Source organism: Liolophura sinensis, chromosome 2 (genome assembly GCF_032854445.1).
Source record: "Liolophura sinensis isolate JHLJ2023 chromosome 2, CUHK_Ljap_v2, whole genome shotgun sequence".
In the NCBI taxonomy this organism is placed as follows: Eukaryota; Metazoa; Mollusca; class Polyplacophora; order Chitonida; family Chitonidae; genus Liolophura; species Liolophura sinensis.
In genome coordinates, this window is record NC_088296.1 from 25139793 (window position 1) to 25160996 (window position 21204).

At 42.6% G+C, this 21204-nt stretch overlaps 1 protein-coding gene across 1 annotated transcript; it reads right to left on the reverse strand.

Moving 5' to 3' along the window:
* Nucleotides 1-7293: 7293 nt before the first annotated feature.
* Nucleotides 7294-20840, reverse strand: LOC135463131 (uncharacterized). The gene is made up of 6 exons (XM_064740448.1): nt 20700-20840; nt 14986-15059; nt 13998-14351; nt 9390-9512; nt 8848-8943; nt 7294-8436 (listed from the first exon to the last, which is right to left on the reverse strand). The coding sequence occupies exons 2-6, from the start codon at nt 15047-15049 to the stop codon at nt 8312-8314; spliced, it is 762 nt and encodes a 253-aa protein (XP_064596518.1). The 5' UTR covers nt 15050-15059; nt 20700-20840; the 3' UTR covers nt 7294-8311.
* Nucleotides 20841-21204: the final 364 nt, after the last annotated feature.

Consider the following 21204-nt stretch of genomic DNA (forward strand, 5'->3'; position numbering starts at 1 on the left):
TTCCACAATGAATACACGGTCGCTTGGCAACGTGATTTACCCACATCGGTATGGTCTAAAACATCCCTACAGTTTACGGAGAGGCTAAGTAAACGCTTAGTAGTGTACGAGTCAGACAATGCAGACAATATGGTCATACGCCAAGCAATGTCTTGCTCCAGTCGTTTCACGCGAAATAGGATGGTTTAAGGTGAGTGTGATATACAAGCGTCTTATCGGGAGCGTTCCGTGTTGTATATCAGGGCAAGTTTGTTATTAACTGAAGTTCTGAATACACACGGTGGGCTATAGTTGTCGGTTTAGCTGAAAGTCGAGCGCCCAGTGCCCCGAACAGAACTATGAGGTTTGTACACAACTGACCCCGGGCAAAACTCTGAGGTTTGTACACAACTGGCCCCAAACAGAGCTATGAGGTTTGTATACAACTGACCCCAAACAGAACTATGGGGTTTGTAGGCCTACACAACTGACCCCGGCCAAAACTATGAGGTTTGTACACAACTGGATCCGAACAGAACTATGAGGTTTGTACACAACTGACCCCGGCCAAAACTATGAGGTTTGTACACAACTGGCTCCGAACAGAACAATGAGGTTTGTACACAACTGACCCCGGCCAAAACTATGAGGTTTGTACACAACTGGCTCCGAAGAGAACTATGAGGTTTGTACACAACTGACCCCAAACAGAACTATGAGGTTCGTACACAACTGGCCCCGAGCAGAGCTGAGGTTTGTACACAACTGGCCCCGAACAGAACTATGAGGTTTGTATACAACTGACCCTGGGCAAAACTCTGAGGTTTGTACACAACTGGCCCCGAACAGAACTATGAGGTTTGTACACAACTGGCCCCGAACAGAACTATGAGGTTTGTACACAACTGGCCCCAGGCAGAACTATGAGGTTTGTACACAACTGGCACCGTTCAAAACTATGAGGTTTGTACACAGCTGGCCTCGGGCAAAACTATGAGGTTTGTACACAACTGGCCCCGAACAGAACTATGAGGTTTGTACACAACTAGCCCCGAACAGAACTATGAGGTTTGTATACAACTGGCCCCAGGCAGAACTATGCAGTTTGTAGTAGTTCTTTAGCTAATTATGAATAAATAACCAATTTGGAATCTAATCCCTTACAAATATGGTAGCGGTAGCGACCGGTCATCAGCGTCAAAGCTTAATTCTGATTACAAAAGGTGTCCTCCATATCCACGGCATGGAAATAGTACTCACCACAAGGTGAACTCCGAAAACAACTGGTGTGCACAAATGTATAGTGTATCGCAGGTATATCCTATATGTGTGTGTTTACTGATCACGTCAGGTGTGCCTCCTGTGTGGGCTCACCTGGCACTGTGCTTTATAGCCTGTACGGTATGCGTGTGTACTGAAGCGGATCCCTGGTGTGGCACTACCTATACTATACAATCACTAATTGCGCAAAACAGGCATCGCTTTCCAGTAGATTGCGAAAGGGGCTTTGTTCGCTAAAAACACAAAGTCGCTCTCAAGTTGCTCTGAATTCGTTTCTTGCGCAAGTCAGGAGCTGGCCGTTGGCTAATGTAGGTCGAAACGCTCACCCGTCAATCGATGGGAATCAGGCGGGGAAATTTCATAATGCGTCTTGGTGACAGTAAACAGTCAGCGACGTTTGTAAGATAGTATGGAGCTTAGGCCCTAAACATATATCTTGGAGTGTGTGTGACTGTTCGTGTGTAGCCTAACGTTCGTTGATGACCACTTGTCTTTCACCGCTATTGTGTGCATATCTGTATGATACACGAGTTCGCGTTTTCGGGTCTGTAGCCTACATTGCTTGACCATTCAGTGAGCAGGGTTTGCTTGGATGAGCATTAGTTTAGCCAGTTCGACTTTTTCCTGTGTTTTCCTTTTTCCAAAGAGTGACATACTTTACCGTACAAGACGACACTGTAAACTTATGTATTGGTAAATTCGTCAGTGACTTGCCGAAAGTCAGTTGTTTACAATTTGCGATTCCCAGTGAAGCAGCACTAGATAAAAGAGCGGTGGAAATCCGTCCCACCAGAAGAAGGCACATTACACGTTTTATGCACTCTAAGAACTCCTTCGTCGTCATATGACTGGAAAATTGCTATACGATGTTAAACCCCAAGCATGGACTCACTCACTTACTGTAGTAAATAATTTCATGCTGGCTTCCTCTCCGGCCATACGTTGGAAGGTTTGCCTTCCCTAATTTCATAACCGGAAACCACTGCAAAAAATAGCTATAGCTGGAATCGAACTCGTGACCTCTTTGGTCAAGGGCCTGATAGTGGCGGTAGGCCAGTGGCTTTGCCATGTAAGCCAGAAAGGTCCCCAACACGGAGACCGAAGGCTGTATGACTATGTTACAGACTGGTTCTGTTCGTCGATAAGATTCACTCATTCTATGGGATCCGAACATATCGAGGAGATTTACATATCCGAAGGTGCTTCAACGATTCATAATAATAAAATAAAATGTCGTTCTTAGTTACATGTACATGTAAGTCATGGGGATATTCTCATAAAACAGATTTATGTCCTAACCAGAATATACATAACTATTTTTTTTCCTCCAACACATTAGGTTTAGCTCTTCTTTTTCTCCAGTGCAAGCTGATTTATGTTTCACCCCGTTTTCAAGAATATTTCCATTTTCAGGGGCGGCCGCCAGCATTATGGTGGGAAGAAACCGAGAGAGCCTGGTGGAGCAATCCTCTGGCTGCTGGCAGACCTTCCCAAATACGATATTATAACGTACGGAGAGGCATTCGGAAAAACCCCATAAACGATGTCACAAATATTTATTTATTTATTTGATTGGTGTTTTACGCCGTACTCAAGAATATTTCACTTATACGACGGTGGCCAGCATTATGGTGGGAGGAAAGCCGGCAGAGCCCGGGGGGAATCCACGACCATCCGCAGGTTGCTGGAGGCTTTCCCACATACGGCCAGAGAAGAAACCAGCATGAGCTGGACTTGAACTCACAGCGACCGCATTGGTGAGAGACCCCTGATGAAAATTGCATCAAAGATAGCAGTGTACTGTACAATCACTTGTATATGTCAATCATGGCCCTTCAATAACCCCCGCACACATATTTCAATGCCAAAAAAAAAGGAAAATAAAAAACGAGCAGAAGTGATGGTGACGGCATAATGCATACTGTGATTGGACTTAGAACTGTCATTATTTCTTCATTTTGTGCTCAGTGCACATAGTCAAGAATAATGCACTAATCAAGTCTAGAATAGTGTACTAATGTGATGGCGATGAAGCTTATGCTTGTGTATACTGGATGGAGGAAACTAGATAGAGGCAAAGGACAGGTAAGAACCACGTCCTTTGCCGGGTGTATGGATAGAGGAAACTAGACAATGTTTATGGAGAACCAACGTTTTTGGCCTTGGATGGAGGAAACTGGGGACAGGGTTCTGTAAGTACCACAGGGATCTGTAAGAACCACTTCTTTTGCCAGGTATATAGGAATTACATATATGGAATTGTCCGACAGGAACCACCGACTTTTGGTAGGTGTAAGGATAGAGGAAACTAGACAGGTCACGATAGGAACCACTGTTCTCTGTCAGGTGTAAGGATAGAGGAAACTAGACAGGATACGATAGGACCACTGTCCTCGGTCAGATGTAAGGATACAGGAAACTAGACAGGTCACGATAGGATCCACGGTTCTCTGTCAGGTGTAAGGATAGAGTAAACTAGACAGGATACGATAGGAACCACGGTTCTCTGTCAGGTGTAAGGACAGAAGAAACTAGACAGGATACGATAGGAAACACTGTCCTCTGTCAGGTGTAAGGATAGAGGAAACTAGACAGGTCACGATAGGACCCACTGTCCTCTGTCAGGGGTAAGGACAGAGGAAACTAGACAGGATACGATTTTAACCACCGTCCTCTGTCAGGTGTAAGGATAGAGGAAACTGGACAGGACACGATAGGATCCACCGTCCTCTGTCATATGTAAGGACAGAGGAAACTAGACAGGACACGACAGGAACCGCCGTCCTCTGTCAGGTGTAAGGATAGAGGAAACTGGACAGGACACGATAGGATCAACTGCCCTCTGTCAGGTGTAAGGACAGAGAAAACTAGACAGGACACGATAGGAACCGCTGTCCTCTGTCAGGTGTAAGGACAGAGGAACCTAGACAGGACACGATAGGAACCGCTGTCCTCTGTCAGGTGTAAGGATAGAGGAAACTAGACAGGTCACGATAGGAACCACTGTCCTCTGTCAGGGGTAAGGACAGAGAAAACTAGACAGGATACGATAGGACCACCGTCCTCTCTCAGGTGTAAGGATAGAGCAAACTGGACAGGACACGATAGGATCCACCATCCTCTGTCATATGTAACGACAGAGGAAACTAGACAGGACACGATAGGAACCGCCGTCCTTTGTCAGGGATAAGGACAGGGGAAACTAATCGGGAAACGATTTTAACCACCGATCTCTGTCAGGTGTAATGACAGAGGAAACTAGACAGGATACGATAGGACCACCGTCCTCGGTCAGATATAAGGACAAAGGAAACTGGACAGGACACGATAGGATCCACCGTCCTCTGTCGGGTGTAAGGACAGAGGGAACTAGACAAAACACGATAGGAACCGCCGTCCTTTGTCAGGGATAAGAACAGGGGAAACTAATCGGGAAATGATTTTAACCATCGATCTCTGTCAGGTGTAATGACAGAGGAAACTAGACAGAACACGATAGGAACCACCGTCCTTTGCCATGTGTAAGGACAAAGGTCAGGACACCTTTGTACTGAAACCAATGTCCTCTGTCGGGTGTAAGGACATAGGAAACTAAACAGAACACGAAAGGAACCACCGTCCTCGGTCAAGTGTAAGGACAGAGGAAACTAAACAGGACACGAAAGGAACCACCGTCCTCGGTCAGGTGTAAGGACAGAGGAAACTAAACAGGGCCCGAAAGGAACCATCGTCCTCGGTCAGGTGTAAGGACAGAGGAAACTAGACCGAGGAAACACCTCCCTTTCTGGGTCCACATCAGACATTTACATGTTACTTGAAGCGTAATGTCACTTTGGCCTAGAACTCATTTCAAGTCGTTTTAGAACTTATTTGCCATCAAGTGATTACTCAAAATGAGACATCTAGCTCTGAAATAAAGTCAATAATGAAATAAACCTGAGTTGCTTCCTTTTGTTTTTAATTAAACTTAAACATTTAAAGTTTTAGAGTTTTCAGTAAGCAAACATTATACATTATCAGTTGAATATCTGGGCTTGTCGAACAGTCAGTCAGTCAATGTTCAGATGATATTAGGCGGATATTCACTTTAACATTTAAACAAAAGTCTCTGTTGCCAGGCAACTTATAAGTCCAAATGTCTTGGTGGATAGGGAATTGTGCCGGCACATTTGCGCACAACATTATTTCACTCAGGTTCACACAGTCTTGGTGGAGTTGACTGTGCTTGTGGATCGTCACATAATTGAGGAGTGGCAGCTGATATCTCACTTGTGGGCACAGGTACGAGGTGTTGTCAGTTTCTCTTTCAGTGGCAACATTGTACGATCGTGGTGTTGCAGCCGTTCCAATTACTGTGCCTCTACTGTACCTAGAGGAATCACTGGTGAGCCTCACCCCACTTCCGGGATGGAGCGTTGCCAAAGGTCGCCTACTCTGACGTTCGTTGAAGTCTACCGCCTGCTTTCTCCTCAGGGTGCTCTGCTTTCCATAGAGAGCCTTGTAGTCTGACAGTACAAGCCACAGGCCCCACCACCCTTAATTTTTCCATAAGCGACAATGTTAACGTTTAGTGCTGTAGCTCAGTCCCAAACATACCGTGGCCAAGAAGTTTTGGTGCATACCTGGCCCAGTCTGTGAGAAAGAAGCCATAAAAATCTTGACATAGGTTGACCGTCAAAACCTGGACCTTTCTATGCCGTCAGCTGGGAGGCATGCCTACCAACGCTAAGGGGACGTCACTCTCAGCCTCTGCACTACCTCACACCTTGTGTCCTCTCGCCCTTTCATCAATAAAGCTCATATCTCCTCAAAGTTTAGGCAATTTCCAGCATTTTAATACCAAGCATGCACCTGTACATCATAAATGGCCACCTGGGAGGCAAAAAAGACTTTATACCCTAAAATACACACAATAACATTCGTCCTCCGCCAAAACGGAAGTTGGAATGGGGGTGTGTCCACTTGTGGGAATACCTTGCTCATGGTTGTTGGTATCGTTGTACGAAGGCGTTGTCCCATTAAGAGTTCCAGTGGACTATACCCATTAGCAAGGGGAGTGGACCCGTACGATACCAACGACAAATATGTATCGCCGGCTTTTTTCAGTAACCACTGTTAAGAGGAACGTTCAGCTTCGCCGTTACTTTGGGGAAATTTCGGGCTGCTAGTAAGGTGTTGAAATTCATATAGTGTGGAAAATGTATGGAATTTTGCTGAACTGAAGGGGATGTTGTCAGATCTAACAGTTTCTGGGATTCCGTGGCGAGTACAAATTGACTTCATAGGTTCAATGATACAATGACTTGAAAAGTGCAATTTCCACACACCTAGAGAAGTAGTCAACAACCAAAAGTTAGCACTTTGAGTGAAACTAAAAATGTCAGTCCCGATCTCCTCCCATGGTCGTTCAGGCATTTCTGTTGTCACCGGTGGTTCGGGTGGTTTGTGCCTTCTTTACTGCACGATAAATAACTTCGGACTACAGTCTCTATTTGGTTGCTAGTACCTAATCACCAGACAGATTATTTTGCTCGCACTTTGGTTTTGTTTATGCCGAGATGTCCATCACAAAATTTTCCTAGTACTTTGGTTCTCATACTAACAGGAATGACGTTCCAAAATCCCATAAGTAGTAAGTTTTGCTGAATGGTAAGATCACCAGATACCTGCCAATAGGGCTTTATGTTATTAGGTACATGGTGTTTATCTGGCCGGCCATAAATCCCGGCAGTGCACCATAACCTGCTGCAAGATGGCGTCTGTATGTTGCTTGGATTCAATTTCCTGAAGGCCACTTGACAATGCTGGCAATGAGCAATTCCAAAGCTGTAAGTGAGCAGCATCAACCTGTAGGTGAGCAGCACCAAGCTGTAAGTGAGCAGCACCAAGCCGTAAGTGAACAGCGCCAAGCCGTAAGTGAGCAGCACCCAGTTGTAAGTGAGCAGCACCAAGCTGTAAGTGACAAGCACCAAGCTGTAATTAGTGAGCAGCGCCAAGCTGTAAGTGAGCAGCGCCAAGCTGTAAGTGAGCAGCACCAAGCTGTAAGAGAACAGCACCAAGCTGTAAGTGAGCAGCGCCAAGCTGTAAGTGAGCAGCGCCAAGCTGTAAGTGAGCAGCGCCAAGCTGTAAGTGAGCAGCACCCAGTTGTAAGTGAGCAGCACCAAGCTGTAAGTGAACAGCACCAAGCTGTAATTAGTGAGCAGCACCAAGCTGTAAGTGAACAGCACCAAGGTGTAAGTGAGCAGCACCAAGCTGTAACCTGTTGGTACATGTTCATGCTGTGCAAGCTTATGCCCAGCTTGGTCTCAACATGAGAAAGTTAGCCTTTGTACAGATTCTTATGACTACACAACCCATGAAGACTTCCCGTCTTCTTCCATATGAACCTATAAGAAGTATCGGACTTAATAATTCATAGTTTTCTTTTCTCTCATCAGACTCATCGGTATGAGTGGATTGCAATAGACATCATCTCATCTCTGTCACTTGTCTAATCAGAATTCACAACATCAGTCAATTTTTATATACATAATTTCAGAGGTGGGTATGACAGCGACCTGCGGATGATCCTCGGGCTTTGCCCGGTTTCCCTCCACCATAATGCTACATGTAAGTGAAATATTCTTGAGAACGGCTTAAATCAACAACCTAATAAATAAATGAATAGACATTATCTCATCTCTTTCTTCTTGACAACAATGTGAATGTAGTTAAATGTGATGACAACACAGCATTTTGGGTAATTCTATATCAGTGACGTCTAATAAATTGCAATTAACATCACTGCATTTTTGTTTTTACCAAATTCTGCATAACCCATGGTGCTAAGGGGCGTGTAAATGGTTACTATTTATGCATTTACAGGAACGGTTAGAATAAAACCCTGACTGAAGTAAACTGACACGAGGCCGTATTTCACCGATTGCATGACAACATTTGTCAGCTATCACACTGTCATGGCTGCTGTTGTGTTACTCTCTATGGTGCAAGTCTTTAATTATATTATATCATCTCCTTTATGTGTCTCTTCTCGTCTACATGGTTTCCACTTCTACGTCGCCTGTCCCGGGTTTCTCCAATCAAAACGCCTCCGTGCACGCTCCAGAACAATGGTTACCAAACACACTATAATGGTACCACAAATTCCAAAGCCAAGTCCTAAATCATTATACGTCTCTGCAAGTAAAGAAATATTGGTAAAGTTTCTGAAGCATTGCCCAAACTATTCTAGACCATCAATTTCTTCCCCTTTTCGAAACATATACCTCATAGTAAATAATTATCAGTCAGAGATGTTATTTTGCTACACGGCATCCACGGTCACTTCCACCTCCACACCCGCTCCCTCCCGGCCGGCAACACACACCAGCACTTTGTTTATTTCCTAATCGCAGCAAATATTGTAAGTAATTTGGATACTTACCAATAGTTATCCTTCCAACTTTGTAGAACGCGGTTCCAAAGAAAAAATTTGCAAATGAGTCAAAAGTATCACTGCCACCTTCACTTGGATCTACTGTATGTGTTATGTGTGACGTTAGACTAGAGATAGTTACAATGAAAGAGGCTGAGGTAGCGAATACTTACTAATTCTGTCAGGTGTGGTGCTTGACAAAGTGAGCCCAATAAAAATCAGGCTTAGAGCTACCAGGATTAGACCCACAAAACCAAAAATCATCGCCACTGTGAATGGAAGGGAAACAGTTTCACACAATATAACACAGTGTTCCATTACTTAATGAAGTTGTGGTTTTTACTGTACGTACAATGTGGTCCTAACTGTTACATATATTACCCAACACCAAAGGTAACGATAATGAAAAGTGTCAGGCCTAAAACTAAATCTGGTGAAAACGATGATGATTTCAAGCTTTTTTTATCAAAACTAAACTTTTTATATGTGACTCTAGTTTACATGAAGGAAAATAAAAATTGAAATTTAACGATCTGTTTCTTCACCATTTTTGTTTTACAGTAGGCATATGCTACATTCCAGTACGCAGAGTTTTTTCTTCTTTTATTTTTTCTTTTTACGCTTTTTTGAAAATTACAATTGTTTGTTTTGTATATAAATGTCCCTACATCCTCAGGAATGTGCGTTGATGCTGTTATTTATTTAACATTCTCACCAATGTTTTCCCATGTACTAGTTATGTCCACTTTGCCGAGAACGAAAGCAAAGATTATTGAAATGGCCCAGTACACTAAAACTGCAGCGATTAGTCCTTCTGATGCCTTCTGAAGTTTACAATCTGAAATGAGACAGTAAGTAACGTAAGATGTAACACTATATTTTTTGTCATATCTGAACATTAATACTCATATTAGTGAAGCAGACTGAACTTTGAAACTGAATTTTCAGTTGCTGGTATAAAGGTGGAAGGGGTGGAGGGGGGTGGAGGGGGGTGGAGGGGGGGGGTGGTAAATTACGAAATTTCAACTTCATCAAACATCAGGAAGCCGTAATTTTGGTACGATGCTACTCATTACACATGCTTGTCGCTTCTAGGCGGACTTAACACAAACCGAACGCTTGTACCCTGCCATTTGCTATGTCACATTCTGTTCGTGTTGGCATGGGATTAGAAGGTGGGATAATCCAGTAGGGACTATACTTGCAAACAAATGCATAAGGTGTTCTTATACATCAATCAGATTTAACTAACCGTCGTTGTGGAAACAACAACATAACCAAATTGAATGGTCGTCAACGTTTCACTTGTCGGATAATGGGTTAATCACTGGAGAGGCGTCGACATGTAAGTTCTCAAATAACTAAATAATCGTTAGTGTAGCGTCAACATGTCAGTTCTCAAATAACTAAATAATCGTTGGTGTAGCGTCGACATGTCAGTTCTCAAATAACTAAATAATCTTTGGTGAAGCGTCAGATGTCAGTTCTCAAATAGCTAAATAATCTTTGGTGAAGCGTCAACATGTTAGTTCTCAAATAACTAAATAACCGTTGGTGTAGCGTCGACATGTCAGTTCTCAAATAACTAAATAATCTTTGGTGAAGCGTCAAATGTCAGTTCTCAAATAGCTAAATAATCGGTGGTGTAGGGTCGACCTTTTACATCTCAAATAGCTGAATAATCGTTGGTGTAGTGTCGACATTTTAGGTTTAAATCAACGAAATATTCGTTGGTGTATCTTCGACATATCGTTTATGTGACGTCGACATGTCAGTTCTCAAATAACTAAATAATCGTTGGTGTAGCGTCGTCATTTCAGTCCTCAAATAACTAAATAATCGTTGGTGTAGCGTCGACATGTCAGTCCTCAAATAATTAAAATAATCGTTGATGTAGCGTCGACATGTCAGTTCTCAAATAACTAAATAATTGTTGGTGTAGTGTCGACAGGTGAGTTCTCTAAAATCTAAATAATCGTTGGTGAAGCGACGACCTTTCAAATCTCAAATAACTAAATCGCTGGTGTAGCGTTGACATGTCAGTTCTCAAATAACTAAATAATCGTTGGTGTATCGTCGACCTTTCAAATCTCAAATAGGTAAATAATCGTTCGCGTAAGGTCAACAATTTAGGCCTAAATTAACTAAATAATCGTTAATTTAGCGTCGACATGTCAGTTCTCAAAGAGGTAAATAATCGTTGGTGAAGCGTCGACCTTTTACATCTTAAATAACTAAATAATCGTTAGTGAAGTGTCGAACTTTTACATCTTAAATAACTCAATAATCTTTGATCTAGCCTTAACATGTCAGTCCTCAAAAAACTAAATAATAGTTGGTGTGGCGTCGACGTGTCAGTTCTCAAATAACTAAATACTCTTTGGTGAAGCGTCGACCTTTCAAATCTCAAGTAACTAAATTAAAATTAGTGTAGGGTGGACAAGTCAGTTCTCAAATAATTAAATGATCGTTGTTGTTGCGTCAACATGTCAGTTCTCAAATAACTAAATAATATTTGATCTATCGTCGACATGTCAGTCCCCAAATAACTAAATAATCGTTGGTGTAGCGTCGACATGTCAGTTCTCAAATAACTAAATAATACTTGACCTAACGTCAACATGTCAGTCCCAAAATAATTAAATAATATTCGATCTAGCGTCGACATGTCAGTCCCCAAATAACTAAATAATCGTTGGTGTAGCGTCGACATGTCAGTTCTCTAATAACTAAATAATACTTGATCTAGCGTCAACATGTCAGTTCTGAAATAACTAAATAATACTTGATCTAGCGTCAACATGTCAGTCCCCAAATAACTAAATAATCGTTGGTGTAGCGTCGACATGTCAGTTCTCAAATAACTAAATAATACTTGACCTAACGTCAACATGTCAGTCCCAAAATAATTAAATAATATTTGATCTATCGTCGACATGTCAGTCCCCAAAAAACTAAATAATCGTTGGTGTAGCCTCGACATGTCAGTTCTCTAATAACTAAATAATACTTGATCTAGCGTCGACATGTCAGTACTCAAAAAACTAAATAATACTTGATCTATCGTCGACATGTCAGTCCCCAAATAACTAAATAATCGTTGGTGTAGCTTCGACATGTCAGTTCTCAAATAACTAAATAATACTTGACCTAACGTCAACATGTCAGTCCCAAAATAATTAAATAATATTTGATCTAGCGTCGACATGTCAGATTCAAATAACTAAATATTTTCAAATAAATAAATAATCGTTGGTGTAGCGTCGACATTTTAGGCCTAAATTAACGAAATAATCCTTGATGCAGCGTTGACCATTCAAATAACTAAAAAAAATCGTTGGTGTATCGTTGACCTTTAGGTCTAAATTAACTAAATAATCGTCGGTGTAGCGTCGACATATCATGTCTCAAATAACTAAATAATCGTTGGTGTAGTGTCGACATATCAGTTCTCAAATAACTAAATAATCGTTGGTGTAGCTTCGACATGTCAGTCCTTAAATAACTAAATAATCCCTGATGCGGCGGCAACATTGTAGTTCTTTAATATCAAGCTGTCCAACTAGTGACGTAGATATTTCACTTATCAACTAAAGCAACTAATCCTTGGTGCGGCATCGACGTGCTCTAATGTCGAATGTTGCATGTTCTTACCTTTCATTTTGTCGTCTTTCACTATTTTGGTGGTGGTCTTTTTGTTTGCAAATACAAATTTGACTCTTAAGACGAACAGAATTTGATCCTTGAAAGAAGCAAAGCAGCCATTTGGAGCTGAGAGGAGAATAGTCAGGTGGAGAAGAACGAAGAACCACCGGAGCAGACTGGAGAGAAGCCGGAGCAGAGCCGAGAGCAGCCAGGTAAAGTGGAGCTGAGAATGGCTGAAGCAGAGTGGAGAGCAGTCAGATGGAGTAGAGCGGAGAGCAGCCAGTTGGATGGAAGCGGAGAGGAGCCAGGTGGAGCGGAGAGGAGCCAGGTGGAGCGGAATGGAGAGTGGAGAACGGCTCTGTATAGAGCGAGGAGGAGCCAGGTGAAACAGAGCTGAGAGCAGCCAGGTGGAGCGCAGCGGAGGACGGCTGGAGCAGAGAGGAGAGCAGCCAAGTGGAACAGAGTGGAGAGCAGCCAGGTGGATGGAAGCGGAGAGGAGCCAGGTGGAGCGCAGCGGAGGACGGCTGGAGCAGAGCAGAGAGCAGGCAGGTGGAACAGAGCTGAGAGCAACCAGGTGGAGCGCAGCGGAGGACGGCTGGCGCAGAGCGGAGAGCAGCCAAGTGGAACAGAGCTGAGAGCATCCAGGTGGAGCGCAGCGGAGGACGGCTGGAGCAGAGAGGAGAGCAGCCAAGTGGAACAGAGTGGAGAGCAGCCAGGTGGATAGAAGCGGAGAGGAGCCAGGTAGAGCGGAGTGGAGAACGGCTGGAGCAAAGCTGAGAGCAGGTAGGTGGAACAGAGCGGAGAGCAGCCAGGTTAAACATAGCAGAGAGCAACCAAGTGGAGAACGGCTATAGCAGAGTGGAGAGCAGCCAGGTGGAGCAGAACGAGGAACAGCCAGGTGGAGGGGAGCGCAGAGCAGCCATGTGGAGCGGAGCGGAGAAGGGCTGGAGCAGAGCGGAGAGCAGGCAGGTGGAACAGAGCGGGGAGCAGCCAGGTGGAGCGGAGCGGGGAACAGCCAGGTGGAGCGGAGCGGGGAGCAGCCATGTGGAGCGGAGCGGGGATCAGCCAGGTGGAGCGGAGCGGGGAACAGCCAGGTGGAGCGGAGCGGGGAACAGCCAGGTGGAGCACAACGAAGAACATAAGGAGAAGAGTTTCACACCCTTTAAACTGAATACATAGCACATGATAGCTGCCATTTTGCGATCTTTGAATCGCTGTATGTTCTAAACTTATTTTCAAAGATGTGCTATTTTCAGATGAAGGATCAAATAGGGATCTTTGCTTTCACCAACATTCAAGTTATGGGAGCAGTGGGTGCCTTGGTAGCTTAACCCAGTCGCACGACTGCGTTGGAAGATGTGTTAGCTAGCCTTTTCACTAATCAGACTGATACAACGTGATACTGAGTATATAACAAGCTTTTAACATTTCACGACCAAACCACCCCTCTTAGCGAAATGGTTCTGTCCACTGAAGAATTTTCAGCTTCACATCATGACATTCCAAACAACGCACGATTTTTAGCTTCGGTTGCACTTATTTTGTTCAAAATTCAAAAACAGAGCATCAGGTGACTTAAGACACCATTTTAGTGGTGAACTGTGTAAGTAATTAACAGATGTAAAACTTGACTTGATTCAGTTGTCAAAATACCACAGACAGGGCATACCACACTTACCACTGCAAAACAGAGTCGCGTTTTCGGCAACAACGATGACCTGGACGTCTTGTGACTTGTCTCCGTCGTCATGTATCGTGATAACAAACGTGCCATTGTCTTTTAAACGTGGAGACTTAAGGATCAATGAGCATTTGTCACCCAGGGCAACTAAACCTTTATAATCATTGCCAATTATGACATTTCCTTCAGAATTCTTCTGCAGCACTAGAGGACCAATTTCGTTATGGCGTGTCCATAGAAACAACGATACATTTTCTGGGAAGGTGTAATCACAGGGGATCGTAACATTTTCACACGGCAGCTGGATGACCAAAACGGGACTGGGTAAGACAGGAGTGGACTGACACTGACCTGAAATAACAATATAATAATATAGTGTTGGGGCTAAGGCGTCAGTGCTTGTGTGTGATATGCTATCATGATAAGGTGTCACCATCATGGATTTATCATCATGTACAGCTGTATTAGCAGAAGTCATAATATCACCACTAATGATGATATGAAAAGCAAGAAGGGGGAAAACTAATGTAATTAATAAGTGATGTATTTATTTATTGATTTGACTGGTGTTTTACGCCGTACTCAAGAATATTTCACTTATGCGACGGCGGTCAGCATTATGGTAGGGAAAAAATCGGGCAGAGCCCGGGGGAAAACCCACGACCATCCGCAGGTTGCTGGAAGGACTTCCCATGTAGGCCACCAGAGGGAACCAGCATGAGCTATAGCTGGAATTGCACTCACAGCGACCGCATTGATGAGAGGCTCCTAGGTCATTGCGCCGCCCCTGGCGTGCTAAACACCTCGGCCACGGAGGTCCGGTAAGTAATGTAAAAACAAATGTAATCATTATTGCGTTGACAACGATCATGCTAACAACAACACTAACAATTTAGACAACACAGATAAGAGTATAACGAAAAACATGTCAGAATGTTTCGTCACTGACATAGATACGAGAATAAACACAACTAGATATACCTACCTAGTTCAGGCAAGAGGAGAAGCAGTAAGGGTAGAAACAGCATGGCGGAATTCGGTATCAACATGTTGCAGAATCTAAAGACAGGAATGAGAAGAAATTGATACCTTCTCCCCTACATGCAGCAACCAGCAAACTTTCAGCTAGTGAAAGACGTTTGAAAGACGCTTCAATTACAAAAGTTTCACGAAAACGTTCCGAAAATTCCTTATTCCTCAATCATGCTTAATGCAATTTGTATATATTTATTTAATTGATTGGTGCTTTACAGCATACTGAAGAATATTTCACTTATACGCCGGCGGCCAGGATTATGGTGGGAGGAAACCAGCTCGAGCTCGGGAGAAATCCACGCCCTTACGCAGGTTGCGGGCAGGACTTCCCACGCACATGTACCACGGAAGGGGCTTTTGGGTCACCGTGATGCGCTGGTACGCTAGCCACCAAGCCAAGGAGTCCCCCTCGTTAAAATAAAAGGAAATATATAGAACATTAAGAGGTAATAGCATAAACAATGACAACTATATGCATATGCATACGCCATAGAACATATATGTACCTTACCATGTTGTCTGAAGGAATAACTGTAATATTGCTCAAGTGAAGTTATCACACGCATGTATGTAGCTCTACAGCACTTATCGACGATTAAAACATTGTCAGTGCGACAGAAACTAAACTGTTATATTTCTAACTACTACTTAAATATTTGGAATGGTCCAACAAGAAGCGGATGTTGGTAAGTGTGCCCTTAGTGTAATGTAAATGCCTTATATGCCGCACCTGCTGGGAGACGGTCATACGTGATGTTCAACGTACCTGCTGGGAGATGGTCATATGTGGCGCTCTATAAGTGACAGATCTGACTTAACGTCACTGTCTACATCTCTCCTGACTTAAAACGTTGCTGTTTACATTACTTCTGACTTAAAACGTTGCTGTCTACATTACTTCTAGCTTGAAACTTCGCTGTCTACATTACTCCTGACTTAAAACGTTGGTGTCTACATTACTTCTAGCTTGAAACTTCGCTGTCTACATTACTTCTAGCTTGAAACTTCGCTGTCTACATTACTCCTGACTTAAAACGTTGGTGTCTACATTACTCCTGACTAAAAACGTTGGTGTCTACATTACTTCGTACTTAAAACGTCGCTGTCTACATTTCTCCTGACTTGCTGTTGCTGTCCACGTTACATTGACCACTTCAAGACAGTAGAGCAGGCTGTGCTGACGTACATTTCTAATTTATCGAGGCCCCTTCATAAAGCATCAAGGGTTTGAGTAACTAAATTAAAAGTTAGTTTCACAAATCCTTTCACTAAACACATTTACCTATCTTGTGGATTCAATGTCACACCGTTTGATTCAAGTCGAATTACCCTTAGTACAACGACGGAGGCAAATTGACCGCATTCTCAAAGGCAATGCCCTATATTACTATGTAATAAATGCTCATTAAACGCTAAAGAATCTGTCTTACTAGATGACTTCTGTCATAGCCCGACTTGTGTGTACGTGAAGAATGGCATGTTCGCCTATGTACCGATTGGGTTTCTTGTATACGGTTGTCGTTGTCGTTTCGCACATACACATTTCTCATTTTCACTTTGGACACTTTTGTACCTTGACACGGTGCACTTGACACGGTTGATCTCGGTCACACTTACGTCCCTACTATTTTCGCTTTGGACATTCTACCCTGATACGGCGTACTATATAGAGGACACTTTCTTTATCGGTACTGTGTCGATTGAATATGTTCCTGATTACGAAAAATGATTGTATACAAACCTGTACGTGACCCAGTATTTGTACATGAGTAAGGGCTCTGCTTAGATACGTTCGTACACCATCTACCAGGTACTGCTACACGGACAGACACAGATAGGCTGCACACGTTAGCTTACATGTACGTACACCATGTACATGGTTAGGTACTACTACACATATGTACACAAATAGGCTGCACACGTTAGTTTACATGTACGTACACCATGTACCAGGTACTGCTAGACCGACAGACACAGATAGGCGGCACACGTTAGCTTAGATGTACGTACACCATGTACATGACAAGGTACTGCTACACGGACAGAAATAGATAGGCTGCACACGTTAGCTTATATGTAAGTACACCACGTACATGACCAGATACTGCTACACGGACAGACATAGATAGGCTGCACACGTTAGCTTAGATGTACGTACACCATGTACATAACAAGGTAGTGCTACACGGACAGACATAGATAGGCTGCATACGTTAGCTTAGATGTACGCACACCATGTACATGACAAGGTAGTGATATACGGACAGGCACAGATAGGCTGCACACGTTAGCTTAGATGTACGTACACCATGTACATGACAAGGTAGTGCTACACGGACAGACATAGATAGGCTGCATACGTTAGCTTAGATGTACGTACACCATGTACATGACAAGGTAGTGCTATACGGACAGGCACAGATAGGCTGCACAAGTTAGCTTAGATGTACGTACACCATGTACATGACAAGGTAGTGCTATACGGACAGGCACAGATAGGCTGCACAAGTTAGCTTAGATGTACGTACACCATGTACATGACAAGGTAGTGCTACACGGACCGACACAGATAGGCTGCACACGTTAGTTTACATGTACGTACACCATGTACATGTGCCAGGTACTGCTACACGGACAGACACAGATAGGTTACTGCGGATTTCGCGTTCAGCAATTTACCGCGAAAAATAACTCCAGCGAAAAAAATATTCAATATTGTATCATATACTACAGGTAGTAGTAATAATAAAGTGACATTTTTGTCAGAGTGACGGGAGCTGCGCTTAAAAAGCTCGACGGGCCAGCTAAATTTCTTTAACAGCAGGCAGGGAAAATTATGGTTTAAATATATACAAGCTCTGGTGCTAAGGCTTGGTGTGTATAGAACAAAGTGGAAGTTTGTTCGTCTTCAGTATAATCAATGCCCGTAAAGTGAAAGAAAGTAGATACCAGCACGTGTTGGCTTCTAATGAATGTTGCTCTGATACACGCTACCCCACTGGCTGTGTCTCTCCTGTAGACCAATAAGTGAGCTTCTAACGAACGGTGACTTGTGTATAACAACACAGTGACCGTTTGACAGCTGTTTTTCGTGACGCTGCTGGTGGCGGGCCAAATTATCCCGCCGGAAAAAGTGTCTGGCACACTGCGACTGCTCCCCTTCGGCGTGCTGCGCTTCTTCATGCCGCAGTGTGTGGTTATAGCGATCGTAGGTAATTAGCAATGTTGTTCTAAGGGACATAACTCTTAGGTGTTACACAGGAGGGGAATTCCCAACATGTGCGTTGCCGCTGAGTGAAACGATCGTTCTGATTGGTTGATCGGGAGGATGAGACTGGTTGTCCGCCATCGTCCATTAAAAGTTCTGTGCCATCTAAATAATTTGTCTCGTCTCGTCTCGTCTGTGTTACAGGTAAGATTCAGAAGCCATTTGCCCCTTGGTAACTTGCCATTTAGTTCTTGTTGTGCTGTAGTTTCTAGCTGATCTATAAAAACTTATATAATGCGGTTAGCTTTAAAGATATTTTTGGAAGAATAGTTCATAACTCTAAAAGTACATATTCGCTTACTGTTTATCAAGATGTTGTTGTTATTACAAGCCCAAGAGCGTTAAATCCTTGTTAGAATTAGTCTGAGATATAATGCTACACTAGTATGGCAGAGTTCATAGTTTTGATGCATTATTTGTTACTTCTCTTTTCTGTCCATGCGACGATTTAAGTGTAAGTAGAACATCGAAAAAAACGAATAAGTACAACCATTCTTCTTACTTATGAACATCCAACACTGTATGTCCTAGCGTAATATAGTATGTCGTAGCGCAATACTGTATGTCCTAACACAATATAGTATTCCTAGCGCAATACTGTATGTAATAACGCAATACTGTATGCCCTAATGTAATACTGTATGTGCGAACGCAATACTGTATGTCCTAATGCAATACTGTATATCCTAATGCAATACTGTATGTCCTAATGCAATACTGTATGTCATAACGAAATACTGTTTGTCCTAGCGCAATACTGTATGTCCTAGCATAATATAGTATGTCCTAGCGCAATACCGTATGTCCAAATGCAATACTGTTTGTCCTAAAGCAATACTGTATGTACTAATGCAATACTGTATGTCATAACGCAATACTGTTTGTCCTAGCGCAGCACTGTATGTCTTAGCGTAGTATAGTATGTCCTAGCGCAATACTGTATGTCCTAATGCAATACTGTTTGTCCTAACGCAATACTGTATGTCCTAATGCAATACTGTATGTTCTAACGCAATACTGTATGTCCTAATGCAATGCTGTATGTCATAACGAAATACTGTTTGTCTTAGCGCAGCACTGTATGTCTTAGCGTAATATAGTATGTCGTAGCGCAATACTGTATGTCCTAACGCAATACTGTATGTCCTAACGCAATACTGTATGTCCTAATGCAATACTGTATGTCCTAATGCAATACTGTATATCCTAATGCAATACTGTATGTCCTAACACAATATAGTATTCCTAGCGCAATACTGTATGTAATAACGCAATACTGTATGTAATAACGCAATACTGTATGTCCTAATGCAATACAGTATGTCCTAATGCAATACTGTATGTCATAACGAAATACTGTTTGTCCTAGCGCAGCACTGTATGTCCTAGCGTAATATAGTATGTCGTAGCGCAATACTGTATGTCCTAACGCAATACTGTATGTCCTAAAGCAATACTGTATATCCTAATGCAATACTGTATGTCCTAACGCAATACCTTATGTCCTAACGCAATACCGTGTGTCCTAAAGCAATAGTGTATGTCCTAACGCAATACCTTATGTCCTAACGCAATACCGTATGTCCTAAAGCAATACTGTATGTCCTAGAGCAATTCAAGTCGAGGTAGTTGACCTTGTCAGTAAGTGAAGTGGAATCTCACTTGAGCCAGTATTTCCAACGCTCTTGAGAGCGTAAATAATTAATAATATATTAATGTATTATACCATACGGTGAATTATTGTCGTTACAGGGGTTATTTTGGTCAATGCAAAATATGTAAAATAACGAATGTCTTATAGTTCAACAAAGAAGCTTTATTATCTTCTAACACTTTAAAACTAACCTAACCTGACAAATTGCACATGCCTGTATGCATATATGATCCAGCCTTGTCCTCGCTCACACAGAACAGTAGGCCTAATCCCTAAGTGTGGCCAAGTACCCAATCTCATCTTACTATATTACATGCGTACATGTTACCCGAGGCCACAACACCTACATGCACTGACGACCAAAGTACAGCGGTAAGTCCTATTATCATTCTGGAGCACCTCATTATCTTTGCAAACCGTAAACCCTGTTACATGACTGGTGTCTCCAAGTGATCTAATTGCCCGGCGTATAGGTACAGGTATATGTAGGTTTTACATGTAAATACTTTCGTAATTCTTTCGAAGAGATCCCCTCTCTTCCTATTTACCTCTTAACCCTTCAGTTTAATTTGTCAATGAATGCATAAAAGTTAAATTAGGCGTATGGCAGAATCGAAATGGTTTTAATTAAATTAACTGAATACACACCAAATTCAAAATATAATCAGCATATGTACAATTACTAAATTCCTGGTTACACTACATTTCTCTCCGACACTGAAGCAAGTGTACCTATATTTACCTTATGATTGAGCAGCAAAGAGTTCGGAAAACGTCTCAGCAATCCCTGTTAAGACTACCCGATGTCGTCCGCACCTTCTCGGATAAGACGTTTGTGCTGTCACCTCTAAAGTGACGAGCTTAAAGATCAGCTTTACATTCATAACTACATATACTCCTTCTATTTCTGGGTAGTGATATTACTGTGTAAGGCTATCCGGCATATAAACTTAACAAGTACAAACATGTACATAGCCAAACGTGAGGGTATTATACATGTCTTACAGTTAGCTACTTTGTTCGTCATGCAAATATATAAGAAAAATTTTCTTCAGTTTTAAACTATAGGAATTTTCATTTAGTAATAAGAGTCTCATGTCAGTCTTAAGTGACTGCTTTGCTTGAGCAATGAATTGTATACAGATTCCTGATACTAAAATATGTACACAGGCCTACACAGGTGCCCGCTATAAAAATTTGATTTGAATGTAATCCTTTTGACACTGTAATCCGACACTTGCATATTA